Source organism: Bombus vancouverensis, chromosome 10 (assembly GCF_051014615.1).
Source record: "Bombus vancouverensis nearcticus chromosome 10, iyBomVanc1_principal, whole genome shotgun sequence".
NCBI lineage: Eukaryota > Metazoa > Arthropoda > Insecta > Hymenoptera > Apidae > Bombus > Bombus vancouverensis.
This window is the reverse complement of record NC_134920.1, coordinates 13,978,193-13,995,371: the sequence shown is the minus strand read 5'-3', so window position 1 is coordinate 13,995,371 and position 17,179 is coordinate 13,978,193. Positions and strand designations below refer to the sequence as shown.

The window sequence follows — 17,179 nt, the reverse complement described above, 5'->3', positions numbered from 1 at the left end:
ACGACGATGCTCCTCCTTCGTTCGCGACCGTTACCTGCCGGAATACCTTTTCTCAGGCGTCGTTGCCGCGCGCCGCTTACCTGTTGCGACGGCCCTCGCGCCGTCCACACACGATGGGTCGTCTACGCCGAGGCGTTTGCCGCGAAAACGAGGAAGGATCAGAGAGAAATAAGCCAACCGTGTTCCGTTCTTCATTAACTTTTATTGTTCTCCGACCGAACGTCGAGATCTCGCGGAACGCGACTCGATCGTCCGTTCTACTACCGTTCGTACAAAATATATATTTTTATCGTATTTTTGCATCGATAACGATCGTCTTAATATTAACGCGATTTTGCGTACCGAGCGCCGCGACTCCGGCGGCGGCTATTTTCACCGCCGCTCTGTCGTCGCGTCGCTGGCTACGCGCGTTCGCTCTCCGTTACTCGTCGACGACGAGAGCTCGCGCGCGTCGACGAATCGATCCGTGACAACGGGACAGGCGCGTCCGTCGGTGCGACCGTCGAGGCGCCGGCTCGAAACATCGGGATTGATCAACCGCTATCAAAGCCGATTTTCGAAAAGCCGGCTGCCCTCGACGAACGAATCGATCCGGTCGACGAGCGACGAACCGCGCCGCGCCAAGAATCGCGGAGAAGCGCGACGCCGCGACGCTCTCGGTCCCTCGGCCAAAAGCTGGCGGCCGGTTAGCCCGAGCCGCGTCTCCCCTTCGTCCGTTGCTCGTTCCTCTTTCTCGTATCTTCGAACGCTCTGTCTCTCCGCCTATCGGACGGCTATCGACGCGATTCGCGCTACGGATTCCACTTGCTGTAGCTGCAGAGGCACAAACTCCAGCAACCCGAGCGCGCGGATCGAACGTTCGCGTCGCCGGAGCGATACCCGTTCGCGATTCCGTTTGGTCGAGAGGCGTGATCCAGCGAACAGCGGGTGGCGACCAAACGCTCGTCGACGCTGACGGGCCGCTGGAATTCCTATCCTCAGATGCTCTTGTAGCCGACGGTGTACGACGAGGCAGCGGCCGCCGCGGTGCCTTCGGCCATCGTGCCGTCGGTCGCGGCACCGAGTCGCCGTCGATTGAGCTCGGTCGGCGACGGCGGCGAACCACCGCCTCCGTCCTCCGTCTGCGTCAACGCCATCGGAACCGGAAGCGGCAGCACTTCCGGCACGCCGTTCTGCACGTAGTGGGTCAATCGCGTGGGCAAGCAGCCCGCGTTCAACTGATAAAATTCGATCAGCTGCAGCAGGTCGTAGAACCGGGTTACGCCTTTGTCCAGGGTGTACAGCCAGCAGTTGCATCGCTCGTCGAAAACCTGTAAACCGGCGGAGACGTGAGCTACGTCCGAAATCGCGAAACATCCGCGACGGCTCTACTCACGGGTTGAATTTGAGCGTGAAACACCTTCTCGCTGTATTTGTAGGTGAGCACGTAAGCGCCCAAATTGCTCTTGCTCTCCCGTACCAGGAACACGCTGAAAGAACGCGCGAGACGATGAGACACGGTTTTCGCGCCGCTCGCGAACGAACGACGTCTCGGAAGCGGCGTCTCGACTTACCCGTCGACCGAACCCTGGTCTCGAACGATCGCCGCGGCGATATCTCTCTTCAGTCCTCTGTGAAACCACGGTTGCAAAACGTGGATACCGTCGTCGAGTCCGTGCAGTCTAACCACCGTGCAGCCAGGCGGCGGTCTCGAGAACGGCCTCCAGGTTCGTCGCCAGTTCATACCCTCGCTCTCCGCGATGTTCTTCGCTTCCTTCGGATCGTCCACGATTCTTCCGACGCTGCCGGTAAAATCCATGGCCACGCGAGATCGCACCGATTCCTGCGAACGCGACACACTTCGTCTTACGACTTTGGACCGTTCGATCGAAACCGGAACGAGACAGCGAGCGATCCCTCTCGTATCGTCGCCTTCTCGTCGCCTTCTCGTCGTGCAGCGAAAGGGAACGAGCGCGTAAACGCGTGACGGGGTGATTACCGATCAGGAAAAGTCGGAGAGCGAGCTGAGCATGCAGAGATCGAGACGGGCGGGAAAAGATCGCGTCCACGCTCGCGAACAACAACGGTTCGTAGAACGACTTAAAAAGCGGAGAGAGAAATCGCAAGACGAAGAGGGGATGATAACCCCTGACGCCTGTTGCTAGGCGAGCATCGAGCGGTGCGGCATGAGACGAGACGAGACGATAGGGGCGACCAGACCGGACGTCGAGCGACGCGTCGATTTCGTTCGAAATCGGAATATCAGGTTTCCACTCGGTCTCGTTTCTCGCTCGAGGGGACGATGTCGGCACGTTCGAACGATCGAGCAACGCGCGATTCTACCGATTCCCCGCCGATCCGCGAGACTCGGCTTTCGATCGGATTCGAGTAGCCGAGAGAGACGACGAGCGACTTGGAACGGTGGAAGCACCGCGGCGCGTTGTTTACGCCTCGAAACCACGATACCCCTACCCCTATGATCTACGCGGAATACAACGATACAAAATGGGAATAACAGCTTGTCCGCTCGATCGTAACGGAAAGGGAAAAGCCCTTGACACGAAGAAAAGTTGTGCGCGCCGTTCGATTCTTTCGGCTACTCGACTCGGTCTTTCCGAGTGCTCCGACAACGGCTCTCTCCGTTCCTTCCCGTTGCGCCGTCGTCCTCCTATTGCGCGCGACTATTCGCCGCGTTCCCCCAAGGTACGTCCTCGTCGATACTCGACGATGTTCGTCACGGGGGGACGACGCGAGAGGCGGTACCGGCTTACGTAACGACGCCGCACCTGCGCCCAATGCCGTTACGATATTTCCTCCGAACGGAAATACACGAGAGTCGAATGTAGGTCAACCGTGCGTTTTCGTCGACGGACACGCAACGCGAACGACGACGACGACGACGACGAAACGAACAGCGCGACGATTCCTTCGGCAAAGGAAGACGCGATCTTACGAAACGGGACACCGCCGTTCGATTTCGTAATCGGCGACGACGTTGGCGAGATCGCCTCTTTTTTCCAGCTGCGATAAGCGAACGAGCTGCTGCTGCTACTACTACGTACTTCCACCATGGTCGTGTCGAGAGGAGAGCGGACAAGACGCGAAACAACGATTCGCTAAACACGAGAGAAACGAATCGCGTAGGATTGGCCGAGTTGAGCGGACGCGCGAAGACGAGAACGGGATCGGTCGCGAGTAATCCCCGTGGCGAGAGGGTCGTCCAGCAGACTAGCTGGAAACCGGGTGACACGGCGCGACGATGCCTTGGCGGCGGTCGGTCGACAGGGGAAAGCAGTGGAGAGGGATGATGCGCGCGAGCGTGTCTCGGTCGGTTCGGTGGGGAGGCGGAACGAATCGAGAACGTCGAGATCCCGAGAAGAAGAGGCGCAGCGGCAGCAGCAACGGCCAACTTCCGGATCTACTCGGCACCGGCAAACGATCGATCAACGTCAGGCAGTCGATACGGTTGTCGCGGTGAATCTCGCGATACGCGACACGGAGACGACGACTGGTCGTCGAACGTTGGCGGTATCGATTGGCGCGACGCGTGACGCGTGCACGGCACGGCACGGCCATGCCATCGGTCGACGAGCGAAAGACGCTGCACGCGATACTCGACGTAGCCGGGTCCGTGGTCGAGGAGACGCACGGCGACGTACCCGTTCTCGCTCGCGTCTACCTCCTAGATGATCGATAGTCGCCGCGTAGCAACAACTAACCGCCTCGGGCTTTTTGCTCGATTTTCGAAACTCTGTTTCGACGCGACCCGCTCTCGCGGCCACTCTGCCGCCTCCCACCCTTTCTCTCCTCTCCTCTCCTCTCCTCTCCTCTGCTCTCCTCTCCTCTCTCCTCCGCGCTGCTCTTCGCTGATCCCATCGCGCCCCGCTCCGCTCCGCCTCGTCGCGCCTCGCCGCCACCTCTTTACCCCGCCCGCTCTTTTCGCTGCATTTTTTCCCCCTGGTCGAAGATGGAATCGCGGATCGCGAGCCGCGACTAACCGCGCGTCGAGATGCAACCTCGATCCGAGATGATTCGCCGGCCGTTTTTTGCGGACGCGCGCGCGCGCGATCGGCGAAAGCCTGCGGCCAGCGAAAAACTTCGACTCACATTGGATACGTTGTAGTTGACGTATCGATCCTTTGGGCCGTCGGTTTGCTCGCACTGTTTGTTCTTAAATGCTCTGTAGTTTTCCCTGAGTTGCTTGCCGTACTGTAACCAAACGAAACGAAACGGATTAATGCCAGCCAGATTTGTTTCGATGCGCGCGGCTCGCTCGTCACCGTGGCGAAGGAAAACGGCCGCGAGATTATCCGCGAAAGGAAACACCTCGGCATCGACCAACGGTAACCGCGGCGGCCGATGCAAACGGACGTTAACGCGCCCGCGAACAACCAGGTTTTCTCGACGGTGACAAGCGTGCGAAGAGGCAAAGGGATTTCCGCGCGAAGCAACTGGGGCGAAGAAGAGGAAGAGGAGGAGGCGGTGGCGGATCGGACGGACGAGAAAGAAAAACGGGGAAAGAAGATAGGAAAGACGACGAAAGAACGTTCGATTACCTTGGCGAGCCTCATGGCCGTTAGCCAGCAGGCGCGGGATTTTTCACTGTGAAAAGCGATGACCTTGAGCCCGGTTTCTCCACGCTCTGCGATGGTTTTGGATTTGGGGGCGGTGTTGGTTGACCTGAGACAGATGCCCCAGGGGAAGGGCGCTCTGTATCTCTTCCTGACGTTCGTGATCTTGTACACCGCGTAATCCGACAAGCGGGCGAACGGAAACGCTCGTTCGCTTTTCTGAAATCGAAATCGAAATCGTTTCGTCATCGTTCTCGTGTCATCGTCGCTACGACATCGATCGCTCTCGTTTTCGGCGCGGCGAACGCGTCCAATCTCGACCGATCGATCCTTCGTTCGATCACCGGTTCGCTCGTAATTTACGCTCGTTCGAGAGACGAAGGCGAATGCGTTTTGCCGATTCGAGGGGAAGAACGACGATGATCGAAAGGCATCGGACGGCAAAGACGCGGCCGGGATCGAATCGAAACCGGTTTGCTGGAAAGGGTAACGCCAGAAGCGCGCCAGCACTCGCGATTACAGAGATAGAGAGACGACGAGCGACGAGATTCGCGTTTCGTGCGGATAACGTTCCGTTGGGTCCCTGTTGGTCACGTGCGCCAACGTGCAACCGTCGCATCGTGTCGCACGAAAAGGAAAAAGATACGAGCTCGTGCGAACCGACGAACGGTGGCAACTGGAAGTTACGGCCGACGATCTGCCAAGTTTCAGTTTTTAGATACTCGGATCGCGAAAGACCGAACACGCGTCACGGACGAAGGTGGGAAAGAGAGAGTTCTACGGATAATACGAACGAACGATTGTGAATCGGGTGTATGTGGGCCACGCCGCCGTATTACGATTACGATAATAACGCGAGAACGTGTAACGGTAGAAGTTCGTGAAAGGAGAAACAACGGCGAAACGGAGTAGCGAAACGCGGCACCGAGAAGAGAAAACCGTGAGTAACGCGTGGACGGCTAGCCGAGTAATCGGAAACCGATTAACCGAAGCCGAGTTAATTTTCCAATTTTTCCAGACTCTTGCGCGTCTTTCGTTGCCGTTATCCGCGTCGTCCTTCTCCATAGGATATTTCGAGCGAGATTCGATCGGCGCGAGACAGCGAATTCGAAGAAAAAAAAGATCGCGGGACACTCGAACGTAATCGCTGGAATCGAGTTTTGCGAAACGTGCGTTGTGAAATAAACGCGCGATCGGTCGCTCGTTGCCGCTTTTGACGCTCGAAGGATGGCTCGCGAGGACGATCGAACGCCAGACCACTTAATTTCGATTAGGTAAACAAGTATCGCGGTGCGATAGGTGCGACGTTACCCTATTCGCGGCGATTCGCGCGAAGCTTGCGTTTCAACGGACTGAAGGAATTTGCAAAAATCGCTTGTCCGAATCTTACCGGCTATGGTGGCAACGACGATTACGACGACGAATGCGGAGACGATACCGACCGGCGCCACTGCCGATGCCAATATCGATTTCGAAATCGACGATCGTCGATGGAGACGCCGAATCGGAGAATGGAAAAATAGACGAACAGACGCATAGGTAGAGAGAAAATTGAACGAGGCGATCTCCGTGGAAAGCGAATCGTAACGACCGAATAACGAACGCGGCGAGTCTCGGATCGCGCTATTGTCAGTTCGCTAATACGAAGCTCTGCGTCGTGTTTCGAAACGAGGGGATTTCGGCACCGGCTCTGTTCCGATCGGTCGTTAACGGGGTCCGCCGTAAATTATCATCGGAACCTACCCTCCGCTCGATACTTTCTCCTACGTATATATGTACGCTCGCTTCTGCTCTTTTTCCCCTAACGACAGCTACGAACCAAACTGCGACGATATCCGATTCGATTCGTCGTTCGTACGCAAATCCCAACGGACTTGGAACGGTTTATCGTTGGAATTCGAGATTCTCGATAAATCGCGTGTTCTCGAATCGAGCGTGAACGCGGTTCGTTTTCTAGCGGTTCGCTATCCAAACTACCAGCGAACGGTCGCGGTTGGTTGTTCTATGGAGCACGGTCCGTATCGAGTTATCGCCGATCGACCGACAACGAGCAAGTACGAGCGTACACTCGCCGAAAATTTCGTTTTCGCACGACCGCCTGGTCGCGTAGCGTTTTCACTTACCACCCGAGCAACGTCGAGCCACGGCAATTCGGCTTTCACGCTCGAAATCTTCGCGTAAATCCAAATGCCAAGGGAACTGGATTTCCGATCCGGCCGGTGGAAATCGACGATTTCGACGGTGAACTGGCGATACGTGTGTGTCGCGCGAACCAGCTATCCGTTACGCGATACCACCGTGTCCTTTCCGCTCGGAAATACCGACCTATCGTACCGATCGGATTTCATAGCGCTTCGCTTACAGTCGTTTCTCCTTCTTTTTCTTCTTCCCTTCTTCCTTCCTTCCTTCCTTCTTCTCTTCCTTTCCTTTCCTTTCTTCGTCCTCTCTAGCCGTACTTTTTCCTCCGCTTTCCTTTCTTTTAAAACACAAGATTCGTTCTTTTCCCTCGGATCGCAACCGCGAGAGTCGCTCGTCGCCACGACCGAGGAGACGAGCACGGAACCAAAATCACGCTCTCGTTCCACAAAATTCGTATCCTTGCCAACGATTTCTCTCGCGTCTTCTCCTCCGACTACGCGACAACGACGCGAACGAGGAGGCCTGCGAGAAAAGCGAGAAGCGGAAAATCAGATGGATAGACAGAGACCGGGTAACCGACGGGCAAAATAAAGAAAGAGTGAGTGAGAGAGAGAGAGAGAGAGAGAGAGAGAGAGAGAGAGAGGGGAGTGGGGGAGGACAGGGAGAGAAAGAGAGAGAGAGAGAGAGAATGAGAGACAAGAGGGATGTAGGATGGGTAGGTGGGTGTAAGAACTGGACGGGGAGGAACGAGCGATGGAGGGGTGGCACACAGAGACCGAAGCGACTACCGGTAACGAGCAGACTGCGCGACGACGCTAATCGCGTTCTTTCGTTCTCTCTTGTATCTCTCGGAACGACGAACGATCGTCGTTCTGATCGACCGATGCGGTAACGAGATGGCCGATCGCGCGATTCAAGCAACGACGGTAACGCTGATCGTGTCAAAGAGGTAATAGACACGCGCGCACGTTTACCCTTCGACAGTGTCGAAACGGCGACTGACGACTGACGGAAAGGTTTGTCGCTTGCCGGTAGCCGCCTCGTGCACGGAGACGAACAAAGATCCGAAGACTGCCGAACGATTCGACGAACGCGACCGAACCGACCAGTCAGCTGGTTTCCCGGTGGTCGCGGCAGACTGCATCGGACGTGCGCTGCTGCGCTACCTCGCCTCTTTCGTTCCCTCGCGTTTCGATTACGGTCGTTCACGAACTCTCCCGAATCAGCTGGCTGCTGCCCACCCCCGTCTTCTTCGACCCCGATCTTGTGTTCCAACGAATAAGCAGTTCTCTCTCTCTCTCTCTCTCTCTCTCTCTCTCTCTGTCTGTCTGTCTCTCTCTCTCTCTCTTTCTCTGCTCCCTCCCTCCCCTGCCCCGCCGATTTGCCTACGTAGCGGACCGTTTGGATGCTCGCCTTTACACGTTCGACGACGTGTTACGTGTTTAAAATCTCGCGATCGTTCGCGATCGAGCGAACTTCGAATCGGCAACTTATGGCATCGTCGCAAACTCTCGAAAACGCGACGGTTTCTGGAGGACGCGATTTCGCAGCTTCGCGAAGCCTTACGGACGCGAACCGTCGAATGGTAAGGGCGTCGAGGAGGGAAAGCAGGAAGCAGACACGAGTGTCGACCGTGGAAAATAAATCATAGCGTGCAAAATGACAGAGTCCGAACCTTCTTCCGTCCTCGAACCGAATCAACGAACGTATACGTAGCACGCGTATACGGACAAGGAAATCAAAAGTATGCCTAATCGTTCAATACTTCTTTCGAAGCTTCGTAATCGACCACCGCTTTCGATTCGTCGAAGAAGAAAGGACTTTGAAAAAGAGAAACGATCTCTTTCCTTCGCGAGTTATGATTTTCCTCCTGTAGTATCGCGATCGTGGGCGATTCGTACGAAAGAAGCGAAGCGTTTCGAACTTTGGCAAGACGGAATCGTTGCGGTAGATCGGCAAACTGAACTGGAAAATTAACGTTTCGTTCGCGAGAATGCCGGCGGCTGCGAGAAACTTTGAGCGAATCGATCGATCGACGGTTGACGAAACGGCTATGTGGCAGCCGCGTGCCATCGTTCGCCCGTTCGCGTTCCTTCTCGTTCGCATCTTTTCGCTTCGTCGATGACGATTGGTAATCGATTTTCGTTGCGGCTGTCGAGCTTGTCGAAAAAATTCGCTTTTAAACGAAAGCCAGTGAAAGGAAATAGGGACGAGAGAAGGAAGGAGGAAGAAGCAAGGGTCGCGTATTTCGACCGATGACACTAAAAACGACGGTTACGCGGTTGGAAAATCCACACCTTTCGGCCGCGTGCCAGAAGACGACGCTCGTTTTACCTCGAGTACACCTTAACCCAGAAAATTCGTCGAAACATCCGAGTCTCGCGAACAGGAACAAGATCGATGATGTTCGTTTTCGAATTCGCGATCGAATTCGTAGCCGTCGAAGGCGTAATCGGCGCGACCTTTCGCCGAATTCGACGAAACGGCCGCCAATACGTTGGGTGTTGAAGCGAACATCCCGTTGCGGGCACGATCGTTTCGGTCTCGCATCGTAGACGAGAAAGGAGGAATCGAGCGTGACGCGAATCGCTTTGGGTTAATCCGAACGTACACCGTTTCGTTTTGCATGGAACGGTGTAATCTTCGGTTCTACCAGTTCTGACAAACTGATCTTCGACGCGACAAAAAGCGGTAGGGAAAATTTTATCGCGCGAATTCCTTCGAATCGCGTTCCAATATGTTTGGCGCTTAAGATTTCGTCGCGATGTTGCTGAAAACGGATTTGAAACGCGCGTGAACGACGCGTAACAACGGACGAGGGCGCGTTGCGTTTACCGGATAGCCGAGCGGCGGCAACAGCCACGGCGCAAAGAATCGACCTCGCGCGTTCGAAACGGATCAGCGTTCGTTATGTCGCTCGACGACCGATTGTTCAGAAATCGGACGTTCCGTTCCAATTTCGGGTAGCTGATCGGGACATTTACAAGTTCTCAAGTTCCGTTTGTTTACATTTCATTCGTTACCTTCGTCGTTAACGTTGATCGTCGATCGTAATCGTTGGCGTTGCTTCTATATCCTTTTGCAACGAACATTAAGAAAATTAAAGATTTCGAACGATCGTCGTTACAATTACACGCGGTTATTTCGTGCTCTGTATCGTCGAATTCTGATACCTTGGACACTTTCGAAGCTTTTCGCAGCGCCTGCAACAACTTTGCGAATTGTTTACAAACTTTGTTTCTCTCTCTCTCTCTCTCTCTCTCTCTTTTTCTTTTTACAAGCAACATTTGCGAAGAAACGTCGCGCGCTAAACGCATACGATAAAGTCTAGAGTATATAGGTTCGAGGGACATGCACGTTCGATCGAACTGGCATTGTTCTCTCGCAAATATCGTCGCCTTTGGAATCGACTGGTTTGTTGCCTGGCGACAGCGGCAGGGTAGAGTTTGCAACGGAGGATCGAGCGACGATCGCGTGTCGGACGACGAAGAGAAGGATGGAAACGAAAAACCACGAACCACTCTCGTGGTGCGTTACGCATCGCGAACGCGAACAATGACGTGGATGCAACGGACATCGTAATATCGCGCGCGCATTGCGAAAACGTATTGTGTTTGGGCAACACCCTGAACGAGGAAACGGTGTAGCAAGTACAACGTGCCGGACGGCGAGCAAGAGGAAGAGAAGGAGGAGGAGGGAGGGAGAGAGGCGGACACGGACGAAAGGAGAAGAGCGTAGCGCGAACAACTTGGAATTAGAAACGCGCGCTGGCAATTTTTCCAACGCCAACCCATCTCGCGCGAAAGAGACTCGAACGACGTTCGAGGTCCGCCGTCGCAGCCCATCGGGGCATCGAAACTCGCGATTCCGGAACCGCGAACGGTTTGCGCTCGAATCCGATTTCCGACTGGGGCGATGGACGCATCGACCGCGTCGGACAGACACCGGAGAGGATGAAAACGTGTTTTCCTGTCCGATCCGGAAGGAAGACGTCGCGCGATTCGCCTCGATCTCGAAATCGTCGTTCGTCTCGCTTGGGAATTTCCGCGACGCGAACGACCGAACGGATCGATCGGCGGGAAGAACTAGAATCGCGGAGATCGGAGAGAAACGGAAGAAAGCGGAGTGCGATGTAGCAGGCGGTGGATCGAGCCGAAGCGGAAAAAAGCCGGCAAAGGACGAGGCCGGCCAACACCGAGGCCGACAAAAGAGAAAGGAGGGAAACGCGTGGAAAATAAGAAAAGAACCGAGAAGCGTGGAGGAAACGCGCGGAGAGGAGGCGGAGAGGAGAGGAAAGCGTAGAGCGGCGTAGAAGAGAAAGGAGAGTGGAGGAGGTGGAGGGTGGTGGAAGAGGAAGCAACAGAAGGCAGGTCGACGACCCAGGGAGCAGCGTTCATAGCAGAATAGCTCTTTTGCCAGGGCGAATGTGTGTCAGCCCCGACCGATTCGCCGCCGTGCCACGGCGAACTCGACGAACGGTTTCGAATCAGCGACGCGCGGTTCGAACCGTGTCGTACCGTCTCTCGCGACCCGTCGTCTCGTCTCTGTGCTCGTTTCACTGGCTAGCGTCGGCCACGTATTCCAGGCGTCCGAAACGACGCGAAAAGCGAAGAGATAGCAGGGAACGGGAAAAGGGGAGGAGGACCGATAGGGAGAGAGGATCGCGGTGGTGAGAGTAGAGAGACGACGATTCGGCGTTCGTAGTCGGTGAAAGCAACTAGGAAAGCGGAAAGCTTCTTAGAAAGGCGTACGTACTCACGTACGTACGCCGCGAGCGATCGTTTCGCGTTGACTGCGCGTATCGCGTCGCGTCGGACGCGTTTAAAGCGACGAATTTCGCTCCGCGTGGGACGGAGGCGGTGTCGTAGCTTTCGGGAACCGATGTCTCTGCTCGCGAGGATTTGGACGCTGAACGCGTAGTTCGGAGGCCGATGTCAGTCGAGACGAAAGACAGAGTGACGCGCGCTTCGATCGTACACCTCTGTCGATGCCGTATAGACACGGCTGCGAACGAAGGCGCGCCAACACTCGAGCATCGAGCGTCGTAAGATCGACGTCCTCGACGGCCCGGCAAGCTACTCGCGAAGCGCCGATGAGACAGCCGTGATCGGCATAGCGATGATCGACCGCCGTTGTAGACGTAGCAGCAGTTGCGTTTTAGAGTAAACTTTCTATTCGCTGAAATCCACTCGCGTGGAATTTCTTCGTGCGAGTCGTCGCCCGGTGCACGTTCCCGCCTATCGCGCTTAACGTCGGTTTAACGTACGCGCGTCAACGCGTTGCGACGCCGAGGCGACGTATACGAACACCGCGGAAACGAGACGCGGAACGCGCGAGGCGTATCGTTCCGTCTGTCGATTCAACGGCCCCTCGACGTTTCCCCTTGACCTTCTTTCTCTTGACACTCTCTTCTCGCAGTCCCTTTCGATGCGATCGCCACGGTCGTTGATCCGCGACTCTGGCGAGCGACGATCGCGAGAGAGAGTCGCGGAAAGAGAAAATCTAATTAAAACGAGTGGCGAGAAACGATCGACGAAATACGTAAACGCGCGTACGTTATCCCCGTGGGAGAGACAGAAGCGACGTTTCACCGCGCGATCTCTCTACGTACGATCCACGTACGCGTCTGTCTTTGCGCCGTTCTCAATGGGAAAAGCAACGAAGGAGCGGTAAAATCGATTTCGGGGTCGATCTCTTTCGTCTCGTTTAAAGAGCGCGTCTCCGCATATTTCGTCGCGCCGATACCGTCCGCTACGACGGATAAGCTACGCCATATACGAAACACCCTTACGATATCGGCGGCAAGAACGTTCGTCGGAACGGAATCGCGTCGTATCCGTGCCGTATCGCCAGGGATAGTGTAAACGGTGGTTCGCGCGAACGCTGTCGCTGTCAGCTGTTCGCGCGGTAAACCGGCGAAACGGGTTTTCGGTGACTCGCGCCGGTTCCAGCCGTTTCCAGTTATTCCGTCGCTGCTGTCGCGCGTGTCCGTCGACGTTTGAACGGTGTCCGGTGGCGGTTACTCGATACGGAGCGAACGGCGTAACCGCGTGGCGGTCGCACGTGTACCACGCGTTCGCCGCGCATCGATCGCGCGTCGCGAATCCAACGTTCCGATAACGTAAGAGTACAGCTAGACGCGAGAAAGTAACGGCGTAGCAAGAAGAAACGTTTCGCCTTTCGGCGGACTTACCTTTTTCGCGTGGTAGAGCTCTCGATCTCGAAGAAGCAAACAGATCTTGCTCCAAATGTTCAAGCGTCCGTTCTGTATCCACGCTAAACCGAATACCTCTGGACATTCCGCTATCTCCTCGTTCTCCAGATAGTCCTGAAACGTCGCGAGGAAATCGCTGATCAAAGAATTACGAGGGAAGTGCGTGCGCGCGACAAAGTGCGTCGACTCGAAGGTCGATCGAATTTCCACTCACTCGTAACGCCGCTTCCGTTTCGTCCAAGGCGTGCCAGTCCTCGGCGAAAACGGTGGGAACGTCGATCATCTTGGTGGAAAGGAAGAGCTGCAACGCGACACTGGTTTACGTCGCCGTTCGTATTTTGCCAACGAGTACGCGAATCGCGAGCACGTGGCGCGACCAAAAGCACCCGTCTAAGCGTTTTGCGTTTCCGCCGAGGGATAAGAACGGCTGTCGGAGGCAGCGACGCGACCGCTGTCGGTAATTGTCGGTAACGGTAGGCCGAAAGCCGTCGAGCGACTACCGATCGAGTTATCGATGAAATTGCCGCGACAGCGAACGGCCGAGACAGAACGCGCGTGGAAGCGCGCGAACTTTGCAGTTTCGTAACGCATCGCGCGATTCTACGAAAGCCAGTCGTCGTTCGTCGTTTGCGCGTCGTTCGATCGATTAACGCGAACCGGCGTTAAAAACCGACGAAATATTTTCATACTGACCTCCGGATCGTGGAAGAACTCGTACTTGAGGCAATCTTGGCGAAAGATAAATTTCCGTGCGCGCTCCGCGGAAAACGTTTTCGTCTCCCTGTGCACGGCCAAAATGTCCTCGTGGTCCTCCAACGCGCGCTCTGCAACGGTTTCGTAACTCGTGAAAGTCGTTACGACGGCTCCAAGGAGAAACGGTGAACGACGGATACTGACCTATTCCTAGCTCCGGCCATGTCTCCACGATCGACCAGTCGACACCCACCGTGCTTCTTTTCGCTTTCAGAAGTTTGCACAAGTCGATGGCGCGAAGATCGTGCTCGACGATCACGTCGTAGCAAGCGTCGTCGTCGCAGTAAAAACGCAATTCCTCCGTCTACGCGTTACCGGCGAAGAGGGTGCCAGGGGTGGAAAGAAAAAAACGTCGTCAGTGATGGGTTTTTCGACGCCGCTTTCGTCGTTCGATCGGTACGCGACGCGTCCATTTACCTGTTCCTCGTCGTCCTCGCTTTCGTCCGGTCGCGCGAATCTTTTTGGCCTTCGATTTCCGTTGATCGATCGGTAGGCGATCTCGAGCAGATTCCTCCTGGGACTGAGTCGTTGATACCTGCTGCACGTGGATGGACCGAGGAACTGCGCGTTGTCGGCGTCCAGGCAGGAACACATCCTCGGCAGCCAACCTGTTGCGAACGAAAGAAACGTGTCGTGAATCAAACGAACGACGAATTTCTATCCTTTCCTGGACGCGAACGAATCGAGAGAATCGAGCGGTAGGTGGAAAAAGAAGACGAACGAAGAGGGGAGAAAGCGGTTGCGAACGATCGTATTTAGAACACGACTGGTCGAAACTTTAATCGTGCCGCTGCTATTCGCCGAGAGTCGACGAGCCTTCGCGGAGGACGGAAGCGAAAAAAGTTGAACGGGCGATTAACCGGCGCGTTATACGCGCTACGAGCATTCGAGGAATCGACGATCGGCGGAAAATCCAACGGCGAGGCGTTGCGCGTTGCGTACCGGTATTACGCGTTTAGCGCGAATCCGTCGACGAAGGTGAAACTGTGGCGCGTCGACCGCGAATACGCGTACGTGGCAGCTTTCGGTTCGGATAGACGCGCGTGCTTGCCAGCGATTAGCGATGCATGGCTGTCACGACCGTTGCAAGCGCAAGTACGCGTACCAGGGAAAAATCGCTGCAACCGTTACTTACTCGGTCGTACGCGTTTACGCGATTTCACGTGTTTTTCGTTTCTCTGGTCGCGCCGTCGGAGCGTTACGGAGAATCGCGATCGGCAAGAGACGTAATCCGAAACGAAAGAGGTCGGCGATTCGTCGGGGCCGGGGAGATCGTTCAACTTACCGCGAATGTTGGAACATCGTCGACGAACAAGAGAGAACCAAGTGGAGGAGGCATAGCGTTGTCTGTCGCAGACGGAATCGTTACGAGTCACGAGATCCATGCATCGGTGGTCTAGCAAGGCGACGCTGTAAACGCTTTGCTCGTTGTCCGTCTCGGCGCGTAAGCTCTCCGACGAGGCGGTCGCCGTGATGGTTAGGGCCGATTCGAGCGTCGGCGTGCTTCCGGCCGAGGATAGAGCGGCTGGCGGCAAGTCGATGGAAACATCGTGGATTTCGACAGTGGGTTCCATAGCGTCGGCGAGTCGGCGTTTCGGGTCGATGGACGATGGATCATGGCGCGGGAAACGACGATAAAGGGGGCGGCCGATGACGGAATCGTGGTCGCCAGGTTGCAACATCGTATTCGAGAACGCGACGTTTACTATCGCGTCACCGCGAGTCTGAAACAAACGAACGAATCGTAGCGAGTTAGTGGGAGAAGCGGGCTTCGAGCTGGCGTTGTCCTCGTCGTGATGAAAACGCGGGGCAAGTTTCGCGTTCGATTACCGGGAAATGAAACGGTCGAGATAAGCGCGCGGTCGAAGACGAAGCGGCTCGAGGTCAACATATACATACTTACGTGGCGTTCGTTCCGATTCGCCTTGTGCGTCATTGTTCGGCTCGCGTTACGTCACGATTCCTGATATTCGAAAGAAAGATCGATTCGGTCTCTGGTTGCCGTATGGTCGCGCGAACCTCGTACGTAGGATCGTGGCGATCGACGCAACGCGGCGCAGCGCGACCGGCACGGGGCCGACGATCGCTCGGATCCTCGTACTCGCGTGACGAACGCGTGCACGCCGCGAGCCCACCCACGGAGCATTTCGTCCAACGGATCGCACCGCTGTTTCGAAGGTACGGGTACTTGTCCGGCGTTTCACCGACATAAAACTACGTAGCGCGAGAGGTCGGTTGCGATCACGCGATCGTTCTCGCGACCTATCGATCGAAGAAGGAAACACGAGTAGAGCAAACGAGAGAGAGAGAGAGAGTTTAACAGCGAAAGCGGCGAGCAAAGGTGCGAGATTCGCGATACGAGATCGAGAAGAGCGCGATCGGTAGAGGATGGGATCGAACGAACGCATAGGAAAGCGATCGATCGACGTCTATACTCCAGGGATTGTCGATCGGTCGTCCATTTTCGTACGGCTGCCGAGACGCAGCAAGGCTAACGAGGGTTAACTCGACTCTCAATTGACAGCGCGTGTCTAAATTGGCAGGTCGATGGTAAGCGCGCGAGCGCGTTCGATCTCGGTTTCGACTCGAAGAGAGACGCGCGTACACCTATGCGGCGCGTTCGAGCGCGAAAACAAAGCGAAGAAAGGGAAGACAGAGACGAAAGGAGAAGAACGAAGGAGAAGAAAAGGACGACAGTCCGTGGAAATTCCGTTGTCGCGATACGCGATGATGCAAATCGCTCTCTCGTTTTCTCGACTTTGGAGCCTGTCGGTTTCGCGGTCGCGGTTAAGCTCGCGCGCTAGTTACCTTCTCTCTCGGCGACTCCCGAACTCGTGCGAACACGCTTTCGAAGCAGTATATCGTTGCGACGAACGCGTTGCTCCTCTCGAACGAAGGAGGAAGAAACGAGGCGCGAGACGATTCGCGCGTTCGACGTCGGAAGAAAGGAGAGGCGATAAAGAAGGAGACGCGTCGTAAGGCCGATGGAGAAGGAGAGAGGGCGGGTGGGTGCACGACGACGATCGTTTCGAGTGGAAATTGTCGAAATCGCGGTGCGCGCGTGATAAAATCCGCGTTCCGTTGGCCGACGAGAAAAGGAGGCGTTCGCGGGTCGACTTATCGACTTACGTCACACGAAGATACTCGGAGCCAGCCGCGCTTCGACGAACTCGCCTTTTTTCTCTATCGTTATCGCCGTTCCCACGGCTTATCTCGGTAAATCGTTGCTCTGGTCCGCGTCGCAGCGTCGCATCGGCGCTTCTCTCGATCGAACCTCGTTTCGCCTCCGTTTCCGTTTCCGTTTCCGATTCCGTCTCGTCGCTTCGACACCGGGAACAGCAGCCTTCAGCGCGGATATCTCCGTCGCGGATTCACCGCGGATGCGGCCGGGCCGCGAAATACCTGCGAAGCAGCCGAGCGAACGCGAATGGCCGTGATCGCGGTCGCGGTCACGATATTTCGACGCGCGACGTCCGCGATTTCCGACGCGCGACTGACGATCCGAGAATCGGTCGCGAGCTCG

At 55.9% G+C, this 17,179-nt stretch overlaps 1 protein-coding gene across 8 annotated transcripts; it reads right to left on the bottom strand.

The window, feature by feature from the left end:
* Positions 1-182: 182 nt before the first annotated feature.
* LOC117163711 (growth factor receptor-bound protein 14) lies at positions 183-17,135 on the bottom strand. 8 transcript variants are annotated; one of them, XM_076622212.1, is made up of 13 exons: positions 16,786-17,089; positions 15,560-15,619; positions 14,942-15,380; positions 14,074-14,264; positions 13,801-13,960; positions 13,597-13,727; positions 13,118-13,204; positions 12,883-13,017; positions 4,536-4,769; positions 4,087-4,188; positions 1,554-1,822; positions 1,376-1,469; positions 183-1,310 (listed from the first exon to the last, which is right to left on the bottom strand). In XM_076622212.1, the coding sequence occupies exons 2-13, from the start codon at positions 15,590-15,592 to the stop codon at positions 978-980; spliced, it is 2,208 nt and encodes a 735-aa protein (XP_076478327.1). In that variant the 5' UTR covers positions 15,593-15,619; positions 16,786-17,089; the 3' UTR covers positions 183-977. The 8 variants fall into 8 exon arrangements, with proteins under 8 accessions (XP_076478327.1, XP_076478331.1, XP_033202151.1 ...); XM_076622216.1 differs by lacking the exon at positions 4,536-4,769 and having other exon boundaries at positions 16,786-17,135; XM_033346260.2 differs by lacking the exon at positions 15,560-15,619 and having other exon boundaries at positions 16,786-17,081.
* Positions 17,136-17,179: the final 44 nt, after the last annotated feature.